Source organism: Palaemon carinicauda, chromosome 30 (assembly GCF_036898095.1).
Source record: "Palaemon carinicauda isolate YSFRI2023 chromosome 30, ASM3689809v2, whole genome shotgun sequence".
NCBI lineage: Eukaryota > Metazoa > Arthropoda > Malacostraca > Decapoda > Palaemonidae > Palaemon > Palaemon carinicauda.
The window spans coordinates 93,659,104-93,678,299 of record NC_090754.1 but is presented as its reverse complement, the minus strand read 5'-3'; the positions used below and the strand labels follow the sequence as shown (position 1 = coordinate 93,678,299).

Sequence of the window (19,196 nt, the reverse complement as noted above, 5' to 3'; positions counted from 1 at the left end):
TCCCTATGTCTTTCTCAATCTCAAGTTAAAAATATCTCATCAGGGTATGAAAGAATTATTCTTCAAGGGTTAGAGGAAAGAATTAGTAAAATCTGTGGTTTCATTGATATAAAGGCCTTTATTTGGAATTATCAATGTAGTCTGAGTGTCTATCCTCAACTCCTTGAACAGCCTGATAGATTTCTACTCCCTTCACAGCACCATTGAATACTCTTAAAGTCCAGAAATTTCCATTTTTTTTCCCTCTATTGTTTGTGTGATAATTTTGCATAATCAAAATTGTTTGTCAATTGAAAGTAAACTACTTCAGCTACTGTATATTATAGAAAAAAAAGTTGAGAATACATCTTTAATATAATTTAAGTAAGGTGTTCCAAATAAGGTCCTGGTGTTAGTAGAAATTTATAGTTTTCTGTTTTTTTCTCTTTGTCAGATTTTTTCCATAAATTTAATTCTATTTTCCTCCCTGCATATTTTTTCCATCTTATAACTTTTAGGTATTCTTTGTCAAACATTTTAACCCTTTTACCCCCAGGCTCTTTGGAAATTTCCAACCCTTAACCCCCAGGGGGTTATTTTTTCCCCAGCACATTTTGCAGTATATTTTTTTTAAATTGCTCTAACAGCCTTAATTTTTGTCATAGAGAGGTCAGGTTGGTCTCATTCTCTTGGAAAATGCCTGAATTTTTTCAATAAATTATCAAAAATATGAAAAAACAAATTTTTATAGCATGTTTTTGCAAGGACGTACCGGTACGTCCATGGGGGTAAAGGGATGGGTTTTGTGAAACGTACCAGTACGTCCTTTGGTGGTAAAAGGGTTAAGTAATCCTATATTGTTGCAAATACCAGCCATATTGCAATGACTGTTTGGTACCCTTGACAGTGAGGCATTTGTTGATGGAATGCCCCTCTTCAAAGGAAACATATACATTATCTATTTGAGGCTGAGGATAAAGATGACAGGTTCATCTTTGCCAAAATTCATAGACGTGTCATACTTTACTAGCGGTATTTTTAGATTTATTTCAGAAGCAGGTCATCTGAAAGCCATTAACTTTTTATAATGACATCTTCACTTTTATTGTTTTATAGGTAGTAGGTTTAGGGCACCTGTCACCTGTTGAGACACTACCGCTAGAGAGTTATGGGGGTCCTTGGACTGGCCAGACCGTACTATATTGGATCGTTCTCTAAACAATTATTCTTCACACAAGGGGTTAACTACTGCACTGTAATTGTTCAGTGGCTACTTTCCTCTTGGTAAGGGTAGAAGGAACTCTTTAGCTATGGCAAGCAGCTCTTCTAGGAGAAGGACACTCCAAAATCAAACCATTGTTCTCTAGTCTTGGGTAGTGCCATAGCCTCTGTACCATGGGCTTCCACTGTCTTGAGTTAGAGTTCTCTTGATTGAGGATACACTCGGGCACACTATTTTATGTAGTTTCTCTTCCTCTTGTTTTGTTAAATTTTTTATAGTTTGCATAAGAAATATTTATTTTAATGTTACTGTTTTGAATATTTAATTTTTTCTTGTTTATGTTCCTCACTGGGCTATTTTTCCCTGTTGGAGCCCTTGGGCTTATAGCATCTTGCTTTTCTAACTAGGGTTGTAGCTTAGCTAGTAATAATAATAATAAGAAATTAATAACAGCTTTAGTGGATAAGAATGTATTAAGGTGATTGGCCATGTAGAGAATGGAAAATAGCCATTGCTAAGAAGGGGATGAATGCACGAGTTGATGGGAGATTTAAAAGAGGGAGCCCAAGGTATGGGTGGATGGATGGAGTGAAGAAAGCTATATATGATAGGAGGATTAGATGTGAGAGAAGCAAAAGTGTGTGCTAGAAATAATAATGAGGGTTAACCCTTTTACCCCCAAAGGACGTACTGGTACGTTTCACAAAAGCCATCCCTTTACCCCCTTGGACGTACCGGTACGTCCTTGCAAAAAAATGCTATCAATTTTTTTTTTTTTTCATAATTTTTTTTAGAAAATTCAGGCATTTTCCAAGAGAATGAGACCAACCTGACCTTTCTATGACAAAAATTAAGCCTGCTAAAGCAATTTAAAAAAGGTATACTGCAAAATGTGATGGGAAAAAATAACCCCTTGGGGGTTAAGGGTTGGAAATTTCCAAATAGCCTGGGGGTAAATGGGTTAAGCTATTATGACGCAGTTCGGATAGGCCCTTCCTTGCTCCTTCCTCCAGTCGCCTTGGTGACAGCTGAGGTCGCAGCAGTAGGGGATTTCGCATGTGAAGTTTCATTTGTGGTGCAGTACCAACCAAAGTCGGCTGAATCCCTCGTCAGGTTGGGGCGGAGCTAAGAGAAGAAAAGTCCCCCCCTCTTTTTTTATGTTGAGCTACCCCCTGAATTGGGGTAAGTGTCTTGATAGAGTTATTATTATTATTATTATTATTAAATGCTAAGCGACAACCCTAGTTGGCAAAGTAGGATGCTATAAGCCCAGGGGCCCCAACAGGGAAAATAGCCCAGTGAGGAAAGGAAATAAGGAAATACATACATACATATACCAAAGGCACTTCCCCCAATTTTGGGGGGTAGCCGACATCAACAAGAAACAAAAACAAAAAAGGGGACCTCTACTCTCTACGTTCCTCCAGCCTAACCAGGGACTCAGCCGAGTTCAGCTGGTACTGCTAGGGTGCCACAGCCCAACCTCCCACATTTCCACCACAGATGAAGCTTCATACTGCTGAGTCCCCTACTGCTGCTACCTCCGCGGTCATCTAAGGCACCGGAGGAAGCAGCAGGGCCTACCGGAACTGCGTCACAATCGCTCGCCATTCATTCCTATTTCTAGCACGCTCTCTTGCCTCTCTCACATCTATCCTCCTATCACCCAGAGCTTTCTTCACCCCATCCATCCACCCAAACCTTGGCCTTCCTCTTGTACTTCTCCCATCAACTCTTGCATTCATCACCTTCTTTAGCAGACAGCCATTTTCCATTCTCTCAACATGGCCAAACCACCTCAACACATTCATATCCACTCTAGCCGCTAACTCATTTCTTACACCCGTTCTCTCCCTCACCACTTCGTTCCTAACCCTATCAACTCGAGATACACCAGCCATACTCCTCAGACACTTCATCTCAAACACATTCAATTTCTGTCTCTCCATCACTTTCATTCCCCACAACTCCGATCCATACATCACAGTTGGTACAATCACTTTCTCATATAGAACTCTCTTTACATTCATGCCCAACCCTCTATTTTTTACTACTCCCTTAACTGCCCCCAACACTTTGCAACCTTCATTGACTCTCTGACGTACATCTGCTTCCACTCCACCATTTGCTGCAACAACAGACCCCAAGTACTTAAACTGATCCACCTCCTCAAGTAACTCTCCATTCAACATGACATTCAACCTTGCACCAATATTCAAATAAATATTTCCTATTTAAACAATAAAAACTTTACATCTGTGTATTTATATATCAATATATATTAGGATTATAGTGGCATATATTTACTTGTTAGTTATACTGGTCCCCCTTTCACATCTCAAATGAATGGTCACCCTACATATGATGGCCAGTGTGTGCAGTATTGTCTCGTATGGTGGCTATAATGTGCAATATTGTGCATTAAGTAGGCCATACTGTGTAGTATTGTGCCTTATTATGACCATACTGTGTAGTATTGTGTCTTATGGTGGCTATACTGTGTAGTATCGTGCCTTATGGTGGCTATATTGTAGTATTGTGCCTTATGGTGGTTATACTGTGTAGTACCGTGTCTTATGGTGGCTATACTGTGTAGTATTGAGCCCTATGATGAAAGCCAATGTTATTAGGTTCTTCATTTGTACTTACGACTGATTTTTATAGTTTTATTTCAATGACTTAATATGAAATCATTAATAATGCAGTGATTATCGTTGGAATGTATTCATCATATTATGCATTAGTAACTTATTAGTTATCTGAATGGCAAAACATGTAGGCAGGCATTTTATATGGAAATGTGCAGGAGGTATCTTTCAGTAGTGTATTGGAAAAGTATACAGGTTTTCTGTTAACCCTTTTACCCCCAGGCTATTTGGAACTTTCCAACCCTTAACCCCCAGGCATTTTTTTTTTCAATCACATTTTGCAATATATATTTTTTAAAATGCTCTAACAGCCTTAATTTTCATCATAGAGAGGTCAGGTTGGTCTCATTATTTTGGAAAATGCCTGAAGTTTCTCATAAAGTTATAAAAAATATGCAATAAAATGTAAATGGCTGTTTTTCGCAAGGACATACCGGTACGTCCATGGGGGTAAAGTGATGAGTTTTGTGAAACATACCAGTACGTCCATTGGGGGAAAAAGGGTTAACTGATAATTCCCTTGATTTAACGAATGTGGACGTTTTAGTACCAGGACGTCTCGTCTCCTACCATCAAGTGACATTCTGATTTTCATGCCAGGAAAAATTGCAGCAATATTGGTAGCACTTTGAATTAAGCCTTTTACCCCCAGGCTCTTTGGAAATTTCCAACCCTTAACCCCCAGGGGGTTATTTTTTCCCCAGCACATTTTGCAGTATATATTTTTTAAATTGCTCTAACAGCCTTAATTTTTGTCATAGAGAGGTCAGGTTGGTTTCATTCTCTTGGAAAATGCCTGAATTTTCTCAAAAAATTATTAAAAATATGAAAAAAAAATATTTTATAGCATTTTTTTGCAAGGACGTACCGGTACGTCCATGGGGGTAAAGGGATGAGTTTTGTGAAACATACCAGTATGTCCTTTGGGGGTAAAAGGGTTAAAGTTTAATTTGGACATTATTACTGATAGGTAAACTAAATTGAATAAGATTTTTTCCATCGCGTTTTGGTAAAGTCGGGTTTGAAGTAATCTACTAATAAGGTAATCAAATTTGAAGGGGAACATTTGAAGTTTAAGGAAGAAATTTCTCCCTGCGGTCTCTTTTTGTATAGTCGTCAACTCGTGGAATAGTTCCTGACGACCTAATTTCCGAATCAGTAGTTTAACCCTTTTACCCCCAAAGGACGTACTGGTACGTTTCACAAAACTCATCCATTTACCCCCATGGACGTACCGGTACGTCCTTGCAAAAAAATGCTATAAAAATTTTTTTTTTCATTTTTTTTATAATTTTTTGAGAAAATTCAGGCATTTTCCAAGAGAATGAGACCAACCTGACCTCTCTATGACAAAAATTAAGGCTGTTAGAGCAATTTAAAGAAAATTATACTGCAAAATGTGCTTGGGAAAAAATAACCCCTTGATGGTTAAGGGTTGGAAATTTCCAAAGAGCCTGGGGGTAAAATGGTTAAATGCCAAAACTAACATTCACTAAAAAGTTCAATCCTAATTATGAAAGATAATTTGCCTTTGAAAATATCTATAACCTTTCGTTGAATATAAAATATACGAATTGCCTGTGCTTTTACTACATTGTGATGGAAGATGAAAGGATTTTGTTGAATTATTTTATAGATTCTAATTATGAATAGGTAGTTTTTTGGCATATACTTGGTATATACAACTCCTTCCATGTCAGGTAGTAGGTTGGCCAGGGCACCAGCCGCCCGTTGAGATACTACCGCTAGAGAGTTATGGGATCCTTTGACTGGCCAGACAGTACTTCATTGGATCCTTCTCTCTGGTTACGGTTCTTTCCCTTTGCCTACACATACACTGAATAGTCTGGCCTATTCTTTACAGATTTTCTCCTCTGACCTCATACACCTGACAACACTGAGATTACCAAACAATTCTTCCTCATCCAAGGGGTTAACTACTGCAATGTAATTATTCAGTGGCTACTTTCCTCTTAGTAAGGGTAGAAGAGACACTCTAGCTATGGTAAGCAGCTCTTCTAGGAGAAGGACACTCCAAAATCAAACCATTGTTCTCTTGTCTTAGGTAGTGCTATAGCCTATGTACCATGGTCTTCCACTGTCTTGGGTTAGAGTTCTCTTGCTTGAGGGTACACTCAGGCACACTGTTCTATCTAGTTTCTCTCTTTGTTTTGTTGAAGTTTTTATTGTTTATTTAGGAAATATTCATTTTAATGTTGTTGCTATTCTTAAAATATTTTATTTTTCCTTATTTCCTTTCCTCACTGAGCTATTTTCCCTGTTGGGGTCCCTGGGTTCATAGCATCACGCTTTTCCAACTAGGGTTGTAGCTTAGCATTTGATAATAATAATGATAATGTACCCCCTTCCTCTCTCACAACCTAGAGATTTTAGAAGTTGCACAGCTCATGAACCCTGATTCATCATTCATCATATCAGCCTTCAAAAGTCCTTTGTTGGATGTAGGCCTTCCCCAGGTTCCTCCACAGACTTCTATCGCAAGCTATTCTGTGCCACTGTAGCTTATGTTGGTCTAAGTCATCTCGCCAGCGGGTTTTTTTTGTCTTCCTCGGTTTCTTGTGTATCCTCAGGGTGTCCAGAAGGTTGGTTGTGATGTCCATCGGTTGTCTGTCATCCTGGGAATGTGCCCCTGATTGGGAGGTAACAAATATGAAGGCTTGAATGTTAGTGTTTTTGTCCATCCATCCATCCATATACCAAGGCACTTCCTCCAATTTTGGGGGGTAGCCGACACCAACAAAGAAACAAAACAAAAAAGGGGACCTCTACTCTCTACGTTCCTCCAGCCTAACCAGGGACTCAGCCGTGTTCAGCTGGTACTGCTAAGGTGCCACAGCCCAACCTCCCACATTTTCCACCACAGATAAAGCTTCATAATGCTGAATCCCCTACTGCTGCTACCTCCGCGGTCATCTAAGGCACCGGAGGAAGCAGCAGGGCCTACCGAAACTGCGTCACAATCGCTCGCCAATCATTCCTATTTCTAGCACGCTCTCTTGGCTCTCTCACATCTAAATTTCCCTTGTTTTAAATGTGAGAATTAGATAAGGGTTTCCATTTGATCTTTGGGTTGAATACTACTCAATTTATTGAATCCGTAAACAGAATTGGCGTATTTAACGTAATTGATTGGAGAAGTAATAATATAAACATTAAACTAGATGAACTAAGAGAAATAATAAGATAAATATTAACCCTTTTACCCCCAAAGGACGTACTGGTACGTTTCACAAAAGCCATCCCTTTACCCCCATGGACGTACCGGTACGTCCTTGCAAAAAAATGCTATAAAAATTATTTTTTTCATATTTTTGATAATTTTTTGAGAAAATTCAGGCATTTTCCAAGAGAATGAGACCAACCTGACCTCTCTACGACAAAAAGTAAGGCTGTTAGAGCAATTTAAAAAAAATATACTGCAAAATGTGCTGGGAAAAAAATAACCCCCTGGGGGTTAAGGGTTGGAAATTTCCAAATGGCCTGGGGGAAAAAGGGTTAAACTAGGTAAACTAAGAGAAATAATAAGATAAATATTAAATTCAGATATTGATGTCATGAACATGTAGTAAGAAAGTCAAAATCTAATTTTTTTCATACACAAAACTCCTATAAAGTTAAACCTAGTCTATGATGGCTAATTTTTGCGGAATATACATTGGATATTATTATTATTATTAATTGCTAAGCTACAACCCTAGTTGGAAAAGCAGAATGCTATAAGCCCAGGGGCTCCAACAGGGAAAATAGCCCAGTGAGGAAAGGAAACAAGGATAAAATAAATATGCTAAGTATAACATTAAAATAAATATCTATATACAGTAAACTATAAAATCTTTTAACAAAACAAGAGGAAGAGAGACTAGATAGAATAGTGTGCTCGAGTGTACCCTCAAGCAAGAGAACTCTAACCTAAGATAGTGGAAGACCATGGTACAGAGGCTATGGCACTAATCAAGACTAGAGAACAATGGTTTGATTTTGGAGTGTCCTCCTAGAAGAGCTGCCTACCATAGGAGGAATTCTATTTGGGATTTTCCAAGGTAGCTCAAACGATAATGCTCGATTTTCCCTTGTATTGCATGTAAGATGGATCAATCTTTAGTGACTTTTAATTTTGTATGTAGCTGATTAAATTTGAATTTTACAGATGCTGTTTTAACCGGGAAGTTACGGACGAGCTTCTAACTGCATCCCTGAGGATCAAACTAAAAACCATTTAGTTGCAGGTGAGAGTAACAGGATACTTTTAACTTCCAAAGATAATGGACACAATGTAAAGTTTAACCCTTTTACCCCCAAAGGACGTACTGGTACGTTTCACAAAAGCCATTCCTTTACCCCCATGGACGTACCGGTACGTCCTTGCAAAAAAATGTTATAAAATTTTTTTTTTTTCATATTTTTGATAATTTTTTGAAAAAATTCAGGCATTTTCCAAGAGAATGAGACCAACCTGACCTCTATGACCAAAATTAAGGCTGTTAGAGCAATTTAAATAAAATATACTGCAAAATGAGCTGGGAAATAAATAACCCCCTGAGGGTTAAGGGTTGGAAATTTCCAAGTAACCTGGGGGTAAAAGGGTTAATCATGGGTAATATGCTAGATGAGAACAAAGCCACTATAGTAAATTTTTTTTAGTGAGGCAGATTTGCACCGACTCGCAGCTGTGCCCTTTTAGCTCGGAATAGTTTCCTGATCGCTGATTGGTTGGACAAGATAATTCTAACCAATCAGCGATCAGGAAACTTTCCCGTGCTAAAAGGGCACCACTGCGAGGCGGTGCGATTGCGCCTCATTAAAAGAAATTGACTATAGTAATTTGCTTTAACTATCAACTATGGAGAGTAATTCAAACATATGATTCATGATTCCAAAGTGTTTGTGTGATCATCATTGCGAGGTAGGATTTGGCATGCCAGTGAACTAAGACTAGGACTACTGTAATTCTTTTTGTACTGTATTATGAAGGATATTGATGTATCTATATAATGTCTTTGATACATATATATACCATGGCACTTCCCCCAATTTTGGGGGGTAGCCGACATCAACAAAGAAACAAAAACAAAAAGGGGACCTCTACTCTCTACGTTTCTTCAGCCTAACCAGGGACTCAACCGAGTTCAGCTGGTACTGCTAGGGTGTCACAGCCCACCCTCCCACATTATCCACCACAGATGAAGCTTCATAATGCTGAATCCCCTACTGCTGCTACCTCCGCGGTCATTAAGGCATCGGAGGCAGCAGCAGGGCCTACCGGATGTCTTTGATATTTGATTCAAATAAATTGCTTTGTTATAATGACTGTGCATATGGTGACCTGCACTAAACTAATTTTTCTTTGATATTATATAAAGTTTGTCTTGATTATTTTTTATTTCAAGATCTTGTGTGCCATTTAGTCTAGCTGTGCACTGATCATATCTCTTAATTTTTTATTTCTTATACTGAAGAGGGCTGTCCTATTGTTAGTTATATATCGGATTTGAATTTCCATGAACTAAGCATTTGAATATGTGTAAATTACCAAGAAGTTTATGTTACTGTAGAGATATCTCAAGGACACTCCAAAATCAAACCATTGTTCTCTAGTCTTGGGTAGTGCCATAGCCTCTGTACCATGGTCTTCCACTGCCTTGGGTTAGAGTTCTCTTGCTTGAGGGTACACTCGGGCACACTTTTCTATCTAGTTCCTCTTCCTCTTGTTCTCTTAAAGTTTTTATTGTTTAAATAGGAAATATTTATTTGAATATTGTTACTATTCCTAAAATATTTTATTTTTCCTTATTTCCTTTCCTCACTGGGCTATTTTCCCTGTTGGGGCCCCTGGGCTTATAGCATCCTGCTTTTCCAACTAGGGTTGTAGCTTAGCATTTAATAATAATAATAATATAGAAAGGTTTATAGTTAGTAGAGTTTAAATAGGAAATATTTATTTGAATATTGTTACTATTCCTAAAATATTTTATTTTTCCTAATTTCCTTATTTCCTTTCCTCACTGGGCTATTTTCCCTGTTGGGGCCCCTGGGCTTATAGCATCCTGCTTTTCCAACTAGGGTTGTAGCTTAGCATTTAATAATAATAATAATATAGAAAGGTTTATGGTTAGTTGAGTAACTTCATCTAGGAGTTATGACATAATAGGTTGAATCTTTTGAGGCTATTTGGGTTATCCCATAAATCAGTATTTTTATCCTTAGCATTGTCGTCGGCGCCCACTCGTGTCCGAGTATTGGGTTCTGTCGTTAGCCATCAGCCTCCTATCAGAAGAAGGGTGGAGGAAACGACAGAATGCCAGTAGCTGGGTATATTGTTTTGGGTGGTCGTGGCTTTGCAACGGCCACGCACACACACTTGGCCCACATCGTTTTCACCGCGGCTCAAGACATACGAGACAGGCGGCTTCTCCGATGTTGGTTGCATCGGGCTGCCGGGTTCTTGTTATGTCAAGGCCCGCCTTGTTGCCTGCCCGATAGGCATTGCCCTCTTCCGCCGGCGCTGGGAAGCTCCGCCGTTGGGGTCTTGTTTGGTTTGGTTTGATTTTGGAGTTTTCCTTCTCCTAGCCTTTGCCTATCTGAAATAAAGGAGAAGGCCTATAGGGGTCCAGTCTTGGTCTGGTCTCTCAGAACTGGCCTTAGCGGTATGGTTGAGCCTGCCAGGGTGGATAAACTACCCCACCGCCATTGCCCAGCCCATCATTGAGACACTCAAGCCCCTCTACTGCAGCAAAGTGCTGGACAAAAACTAGCTAACGTGAAACTTACCCATAAAATTAAAGTAAACACGATAAATAAGAGGCCATCGGTGGCTAAGCCCGACGCCATGCTAGCAGGAATGGCAGCGCTTTGGCTTCCTCTAACCAAAAGCTAAAAAAAAAAAATGAATTAAGTCTCAAAAGGGAATGAAACCAAAATTAGCATAAATAAAGGCAAAGAGGTAAATACTCAACTTTGACGAAGAAGAGGAGGCCATTCCAAACTAAAATTCTTCAAAAAAAAAACTGTGAAAAAGTGCCCACAAAAATCAACTACACTGTAGCCATCAGCTGTATTCAAAGGAATGAGAAGCAGGAACATATAAGGACACTGGAAGGTGATAGGATGTATAACAGCTCCTTACTTATCCTTCCTCCTAGTGGATTAGACTGGGTAAGGTAAGGTCTGTTTGGGGTGCAGATATCTATGGTTATCTTAGGATACATCCCTGATTATACACGATATCTTTGGATAGTCGTTTCCGGGGGTTTGAACCCCGTGATACCTGACGGTAATTCTCTTGTAGTATCACTCGCAGAAATATTATACTGTAGAAGTTGTCAGAAGGAACTTCCATCAGCACGACATGGTTATCTCACCCAAAAATAGAGGATCTTTAAAACGTCGGACATCTTCAAAAACACAACACAACACAGAGCAAAGCAAAACACGTCTGACCAACGCTGGTGCTGTGGAGGAATGAAGTAAGGGGGTGGGGAGGTGTAGGGGTGGGGAAGGATAGTCGTAGTTGGAGGCAGTAGACGGGTGTAGGACGGCACCTCGTTGTTCCTTCCGGGGGATGTTGATGAGGAAGAGGTCTAATTGGTGAGGGACCTATGGTCGTGGTTCAATCACGACCATGGATGCATGTATGTAATGACAGATATTTGTTCTTTTAATGATTTTATTATTCTATTAAATAAGTAATTTCGAGCAGATGACTTCATGCTCCCCTTGTATCGTCCTCACGCCCCCCTAGTGGGGCGCGCCCCCCAGTTTGGGAACCACTGATTTAGACCTTCACTGTGGGTGGGCTTGGGAAGAAGGGTTTTGGATTAGCATGCCCTTTCTCCCTGTCTTTCTCAATCTCAAGTTAAAAATATCTCATCAGGGTATGAAAGAATTATTCTTCAAGGGTTAGAGGAAAGAATTAGTAAAATCTGTGGTTTCATTGATATAAAGGCCTTTATTTGGAATTATCAATGTAGTCTGAGTGTCTATCCTCAACTCCTTGAACAGCCTGATAGATTTCTACTCCCTTCACAGCGCCATTGAATACTCTTAAAGTCCAGAAATTTCCATTCAGCAAGGTCGTGAATAATAAGCTGAATAATATAAACAAAAAAGGGCAAGGCCCCCTCCAAAATCTCAAAACTCATAGATCTGGTACTTAACTTAGATGTAGTGACAGTGGAGTCGGACATCTTGAGGTAAAACCAGAGAAAAACCAGCGAAATACACACACCAGACAAAAAACGGTTATTAAACTGCGTGCTAATAAAGGAGTGTCGTCACTGGCGTGGGTTGACTAGTAGCAGTACGAGGTTGAACGGCACCTCGCTGTTCGGGAATTTTGACAGGAGATATCTAAATGGTGCGAGGCCTCTGGTTGTGATTTATCGCGCCCCTGTATTATATCGACACCTTATACAGGTGAGCGAGCTGGGTTCAACCTGGCATTCCCATGCAATTTTTTCTCTGGTAATATATAGCAGTTATATACCTTAGAAATGGTGCTTGAGGAGCATTTCACTGGGCGACACGGGTCTCTCGCCCAGAAATAGATTTTTCCTTCGTCAAAATCCCTTTTTTTTCCCTCTTGTTTGTGTGATAATTTTGCAAAATATTCAAAATTGTTTGTCAATTGAAAGTAAACTACTTCAGCTACTGTATATTATAGAAAAAAAAGTTGAGAATACATCTTTAATAGAATTTAAGTAAGGTGTTCCAAATAAGGTCCTTTAAAGTTTTCTGTTTTTTTCTCTTTGTCAGATTTTTTTTCCATAAATTTAATTCTATTTTCCTCCCTGCATATTTTTTCCATCTTATAACTTTTAGGTATTCTTTGTCAAACATTTTAACAATTTTACCCCCAGGCTCTTTGGAAATTTCCAACCCTTAACCCCCAGGGGGTTATTTTTTTCCCAGCACATTTTGCAGTATATTTTTTTTAAATTGCTCTAACAGCCTTAATTTTCGTCTTAGAGAGGTCAGGTTGGTCTCATTCTCTTTGAAAATGCCTGAAGTTTCTCAAAAAATTATCAAAAATATGCAAAAAAAAATGTAAATAGCAGTTTTTTGCAAGGACGTACCGGTACGTCCATGGGGGTAAAGGGATGGGTTTTGTGAAACGTACCAGTACATCCTTTGGTGGTAAAAGGATTAAGTTATTTTCACAGTGAGATCTGTTGCATATTCATATATTGTTTTCTTTAGAGTGAAATTCCGATTTATTCCCTTCTAAAGGCTAATGGTGTTTTGTTTCAATTCCAGCATCATATGAAGATGAGCGCTAGAACAGCAGCCTGGCAAGTCCAACCCCCCACGTGACGCCCAACCACACATCTATCTGGGATTGGACCTGCTGCCATGCAAAGGCTAGAAAACCTCTCCACCCATTACCGTGTATAGTGAGTATCATATTCATTTAGACCAGTGGCTCCCAAACTATCTTACCTGACGCCCCCTTTTTGCTTCCAGTATACCCGTACGCCCCCCCACTCCTCTCTTTTTTTTTATATGAAATGATTCTTACATTTATTTCCTAGCATTGTACAGGAAAACAGATTTCTGTTTGTATTACATTTTAATAATGAAAGCCACTCAAACAAATAATAGTACATTCCAGTAACTAAAAACGAAACATTTGGTTCAAAGTGAGCGAAAAAAAGTTTGAACATTAGCAAATTGGCAAAATTGAGTTGCAATTTTAAGAATAGATAATTTGAAAACGTGGCATATAATATTTGGAAATACTTATGAGACTAAGGCACAATTTCTGGTCAAATTTAGTGAGATGGATGCATGTATGTAATGACAGATATTTGTTCTTTTAATGATTTCATTATTCTATTAAACAAGTAATTTCGAGCAGATGACTTCACGCCCCCCTTGTATCGTCCTCACGCCCCCCTAGTGGGGCGCGCCCCCCAGTTTGGGAACCACTGATTTAGACCTTCACTGTGGGTGGGCTTGGGAAGAAGGGTTTAGGACTAGCATGCCCATTCTCCCTATGTCTTTCTCAATCTCAAGTTAAAAATATCTCATCAGGGTCCATCCATCCATATACCAAGGCACTTCCCCCAATTATGGGGGGTAGCCGACATCAACAAAGAAACAAAACAAAAAGGGGACTACTCTCTACGTTCCTCCAGCCTAACCAGGGACTCAGCCGAGTTCAGCTGGTACTGCTAGGGTGCCACAGCCCAACCTCCCACAATTCCACCACAGATGAAGCTTCATAATGCTGAATCCCCTACTGCTGCTACCTCCGCGGTCATCTAAGGCACCAGAGGAAGCAGGGTATGAAAGAATTATTCTTCAAGGGTTAGAGGAAAGAATGAGTAAAATCTGTGGTTTCATTGATATAAAGGCCTTTATTTGGAATTATCAATGTAGTCTGAGTGTCTATCCTCAATTCCTTGAACAGCCTGATAGATTTCTACTCCCTTCACAGCACCATTGAGTACTCTTAAAGTCCAGAAATTTCCATTCTGCAAGGCTGTGAATAATAAGCTGAATAATATAAACAAAAAAGGGCAAGGCCCCCTCCAAAATCTCAAAACTCATAGATCTGGTACTTAACTTAGATGTAGTGACAGTGGAGTCGGACATCTTGAGGTAAAACCAGAGAAAAACCAGCGAAATACACACACCAGACAAAAAACGGTTATTAAACTGCGTGCTAATAAAGGAGTGTCGTCACTGGCGTGGGTTGACTAGTAGCAGTACGAGGTTGAACGGCACCTCGCTGTTCGGGGATTTTGACAGGAGATATCTAAATGGTGCGAGGCCTCTGGTTGTGATTTATCGCGCCCCAGTATTATATCGACACCTTATACAGGTGAGCAAGCTGGGTTCAACCTGGCATTCCCATGCAATTTTTTCTCTGGTAATATATAGCAGTTATATACCTTAGAAATGGTGCTTAAGGAGCATTTCACTGGGCGACACGGGTCTCTCGCCCAGAAATAGATTTTTCCTTCGTCAAAATCCCTTTTTTTTCCCTCTTGTTTGTGTGATAATTTTGCAAAATATTCAAAATTGTTTGTCAATTGAAAGTAAACTATTTCAGCTACTGTATATTATAGAAAAAAAGTTGAGAATACATCTTTAACAGAATTTAAGTAAGGTGTTCCAAATAAGGTTCTGGTGCTAGTAGTGATTTATAGTTTTCTGTTTTTTTCTCTTTGTCAGATTTTTCCCATAAATTTAATTCTATTTTCCACCCAGCATATTTTTTCTATAAATTTAATTCTATTTCCCTCCCTGCATATTTTTTTTCCATCTTATAACTTTTAGGTATTCTTTGTCAAACATTTTAACCCTTTTACCCCCAGGCTCTTTGGAAATTTCCAACCCTTAACCCCCAGGTGGTTATTTTTTTCCCAGCACATTTTGCAGTATATTTTTTTTAAATTGCTCTAACAGCCTTAATTTTTGTCATAGAGAGGTCAGGTTAGTCTCATTCTCTTGGAAAATGCCTGAATTTTTTCAAAAAATTATCAAAAATATGAAAAAAAAATTTTTATAGCATTTTTTTGTAAGGACGTACCGGTACGTCCATGGGGTAAAGGGATGTATTTTGTGAAACGTACCAGTACGTCCTTTGAGGGTAAAAGGGTTAAGTAATCCTATATTGTTGCAAATACCAGCCATATTGCAATGACTGTTTGGTACCCTTGACAGTGAGGCATTTGTTGATGGAATGCCCCTCTTCAATTGAAATATATGCATTATCTATTTGAGGCTCAGGATAAAGATGACAGGTTCATCTTTGCCAAAATTCTTAGACGTGTCATACTTTGCTAGCGGTATTTTTAGATTTATTTCAGAAGCGGGTCATCTGAAAGCCATTAACTTTTTATAATGACATCTTCACTTTTATTGTTTTATAGGTAGTAGGTTAGCCAGGGCACCTGTCACCTGTTGAGACACTACCGCTAGAGAGTTATGGGGGTCCTGGGACTGGCCAGACAGTACTATATTGGATCGTTCTCTCTGGTTACTGTTCACCATTTCTTTGCCCACACATACACCGAATAGTCCGGCATATTCTTAACTACTGCACTGTAATTGTTCAGTGGCTACTTTCCTCTTGGTAAGGGTAGAAGGGACTCTTTCGCTATGGTAAGCAACTCTTCCAGGAGAAGGACACTCCAAAATCAAACCATTGTTCTCTAGTCTTGGGTAGTGCCATAGCCTCTGTACCATGGTCTTCCACTGTCTTGAGTTAGAGTTCTCTTGATTGAGGATACACTCGGGCACGCTATTTTATGTAATTTCTTCTACTCTTGTTTTGTTAAATTTTTTATAGTTTACATAAGAAATATTTATTTTAATGTTACTGTTTAGAATATTTAATTTTTTCTTGTTTATGTTTCTCACTGGGCTATTTTTCCCTGTTGGAGCCCTTGGGCTTATAGCTTCTTGCTTTTCTAACTAGGGTTGTAGCTTAGCTAGTAATAATAATAATAAGAAATTAATAACTGCTTTAGTGGATAAGAATGTATTACGGTGGTTGGCCATGTTGAGAATGGAAAATAGCCATTGCTAAGAAGGGGATGAATGCACGAGTTGATGGGAGATTTAAAAGAGGGAGCCCAAGGTATGGGTGGATGGATGGAGTGAAGAAAGCTATATATGATAGGAGGATTAGATGTGAGAGAATCAAAAGTGTGTGCTAGAAATAATAATGAGGGTTAACCCTTTTACCCCCAAAGGACGTACTGGTACTGTTTCACAAAAGCCATCCCTTTACCCCCATGGACGTACCGGTACGTCCTTACAAAAAAATGTTATCAATTTTTTTTTTCATATTTTTCATAATTTTTTGAGAAAATTCAGGCATTTTCCAAGAGAATGAGACCAACCTGACCTTTCTATAACAAAAATTAAGCCTGTTAAAGCAATTTAAAAAAAGTATACTGCAAAATGTGATGGGAAAAAAATAACCCCTTGGGGGTTAAGGGTTGGAAATTTCCAAATAGCCTGGGGGTAAATGGGTTAAGCTATTATGACGCAGGTCCGATAGGCCCTTCCTTGCTCCTTCCTCCTGTCGCCTTGGTGACAGCTGAGGTAGCAGCAGTAGGGGATTTCGCATGAGAAGTTTCATTTGTGGTGCAGTACCAACCAAAGTCTGCTGAATCCCTCGTCAGGTTGGGCAGAGCTAAGAGAAGAAAAGTCCCCCCGCCTTTTTTTTATGTTAAGCTACCCCCTGAATTGGGTTAAGTGTCTTGATAGAGTTATTATTATTATTATTATTAAATGCTAAGCTACAACCCTAGTTGGAAAAGCAGGATGCTATAAGCCCAGGGGCCCCAACAGGGAAAATAGCCCAGTGAGGAAAGGAAATAAGGAAAAATAAAATATTTTAGGATTATAGTAGCATATATTTACTTGTTAGTTATACTGGTCCCCCTTTCACATCTCAAATGAATGGTCACCCTACATATGATGGCCAGTGTGTGCAGTATTGTCTCGTATGGGGGCTATAATGTGCAATATTGTGCATTAAGTAGGCCATACTGTGTAGTATTGTGCCTTATTATGACCATACTGTGTAGTATTGTGTCTTATGGTGGCTATACTGTAGTATCGTGCCTTATGGTGGCTATACTGTAGTATTGTGCTTTATGGTGGCTATACTGTGTAGTATTGAGCCCTATGATGAAAGCCAATGTTATTAGGTTCTTCATTTGTACTTACGACTGATTTTTATAGTTTTATTTCAATGACTTAATATGAAATCATTAATAATGCAGTGATTATCGTTGGAATGTATTCATTATATTATGCATTAGTAACTTAATAGTTATCTGAATGGCAAAACATGTAGGCAGGCATTTTATATGGAAATGCGCAGGTATCTTTCAGTATTTTATTGGAAAAGTATACAGGTTTTCTGTTAACCCTTTTACCCCCAGGCTATTTGGAACTTTCCAACCCTTAACCCCCAGGCATTTTTTTTTTTTTCAATCACATTTTGCAATATATATTTTTTTAAATCCTCTAACAACCTTAATTTTCATCATAGAGAGGTCAGCTTGGTCTCATTATTTTGGAAAATGCCTGAAGTTTTTCATAAAGTTATAAAAAATATGCAATAAAATGTAAATGGCTGTTTTTCGCAAGGACATACCGGTACGTCCATGGGGGTAAAGTGATGAGTTTTGTGAAACGTACCAGTACGTCCATTGGGGGTAAAAGGGTTAACTGATAATTCCCTTGATTTAACGAATGTGGACGTTTTAGTACCAGGACGTCTCGTCTCCTACCATCAAGTGACATTCTGATTTTCATGCCCGGAGAAATTGCAGCAATATTGGTAGCACTTTGAATTAAGCTATAAAGTATCAAAGGAAGCCTTTGTTGAGAAATTAAAGTTTATTATTATTATTATTATTATTACTATCCAAGCTACAACCCTAGTTGGAAAAGCAAGATGCTATAAGCCCAGGGGCTCCAACAGGGAAAAATAGCCCAGTGAGGAAAGGAAATAAGGAAATAAATAAATGAAGAGAACAAATTAACAATAAATCATTCTAAAATAAGTAACAACGTCAAAACAGACATGTCATATATAAACTATTAACAACATCAAAAACAAATATGTCATAAATAAACTATAAAAAGACTCATGTCCGCCTGGTCAACAAAAAAGCATTTGCTCCAACTTTGAACTTTTGAAGTTCTACTAATTCAACCACCCGATTAGGAAGACCATTCCACTAGGGACCCAGCTGTGCATTTCACTTGATGAATTTGAATGTTATGAAGCAACTGCTATGGAAATGCCACCAGATGTTGCTTACAAGGTAGCTAAAACTGGCACACTCATAAAAAAGAGGGTACGTAATTACGGAGATGCGCCTGATGTATATTTGAATGCCAGAGACAAATAACCACATATTACACAGTTTAACCCTTTTACCCCCAGGGTATTTGGAAATTTCCAACCCTTAACCCCCAGGGGGTTATTTTTTTCCCAGCACATTTTGCAGTATATTTTTTTTAAATTGCTCTAACTGCCTAAATTTTTGTCATAGAGAGGTCAGGTTGGTCTCATTCTCTTGGAAAATGCCTGAATTTTCTCAAAAATGTATCAAAAATATAAAAAAAAAGATTTTTACAGCATTTTTTTGCAAGGACGTACCGGTACGTCCATGGGGGTAAAGGGATGGCTTTTGTGAAACGTACCAGTACGTCCTTTTGGGGGTAAAAGGGTTAAAGGTTTAAAGGTGGCTCATGAATGGCAGAGGCAAGGGACAGTGACATTGCCCTAGCAATCAGGATGATGCCCTAGAGACTGACCGTATATGATCAGCGCCTAAGCCTCCTCTCCACCC

The 19,196-nt window shown here is 38.9% G+C and overlaps 1 protein-coding gene across 2 annotated transcripts in view; it reads left to right on the top strand.

The window, feature by feature from the left end:
* The window catches only part of LOC137623356 (uncharacterized), a 547,933-nt gene that overhangs the window by 332,072 nt on the left and 196,665 nt on the right, over positions 1 to 19,196 (top strand). For both annotated transcript variants that reach the window (XM_068354184.1, XM_068354185.1), the window contains 2 exons: positions 13,123 to 13,259; positions 13,900 to 14,151. In XM_068354184.1, the coding sequence (XP_068210285.1) occupies positions 14,093 to 14,151 (59 nt within the window). In that variant the 5' untranslated portion in view covers positions 13,123 to 13,259; positions 13,900 to 14,092. The remainder of the gene's footprint in view (positions 1 to 13,122; positions 13,260 to 13,899; positions 14,152 to 19,196) is intronic.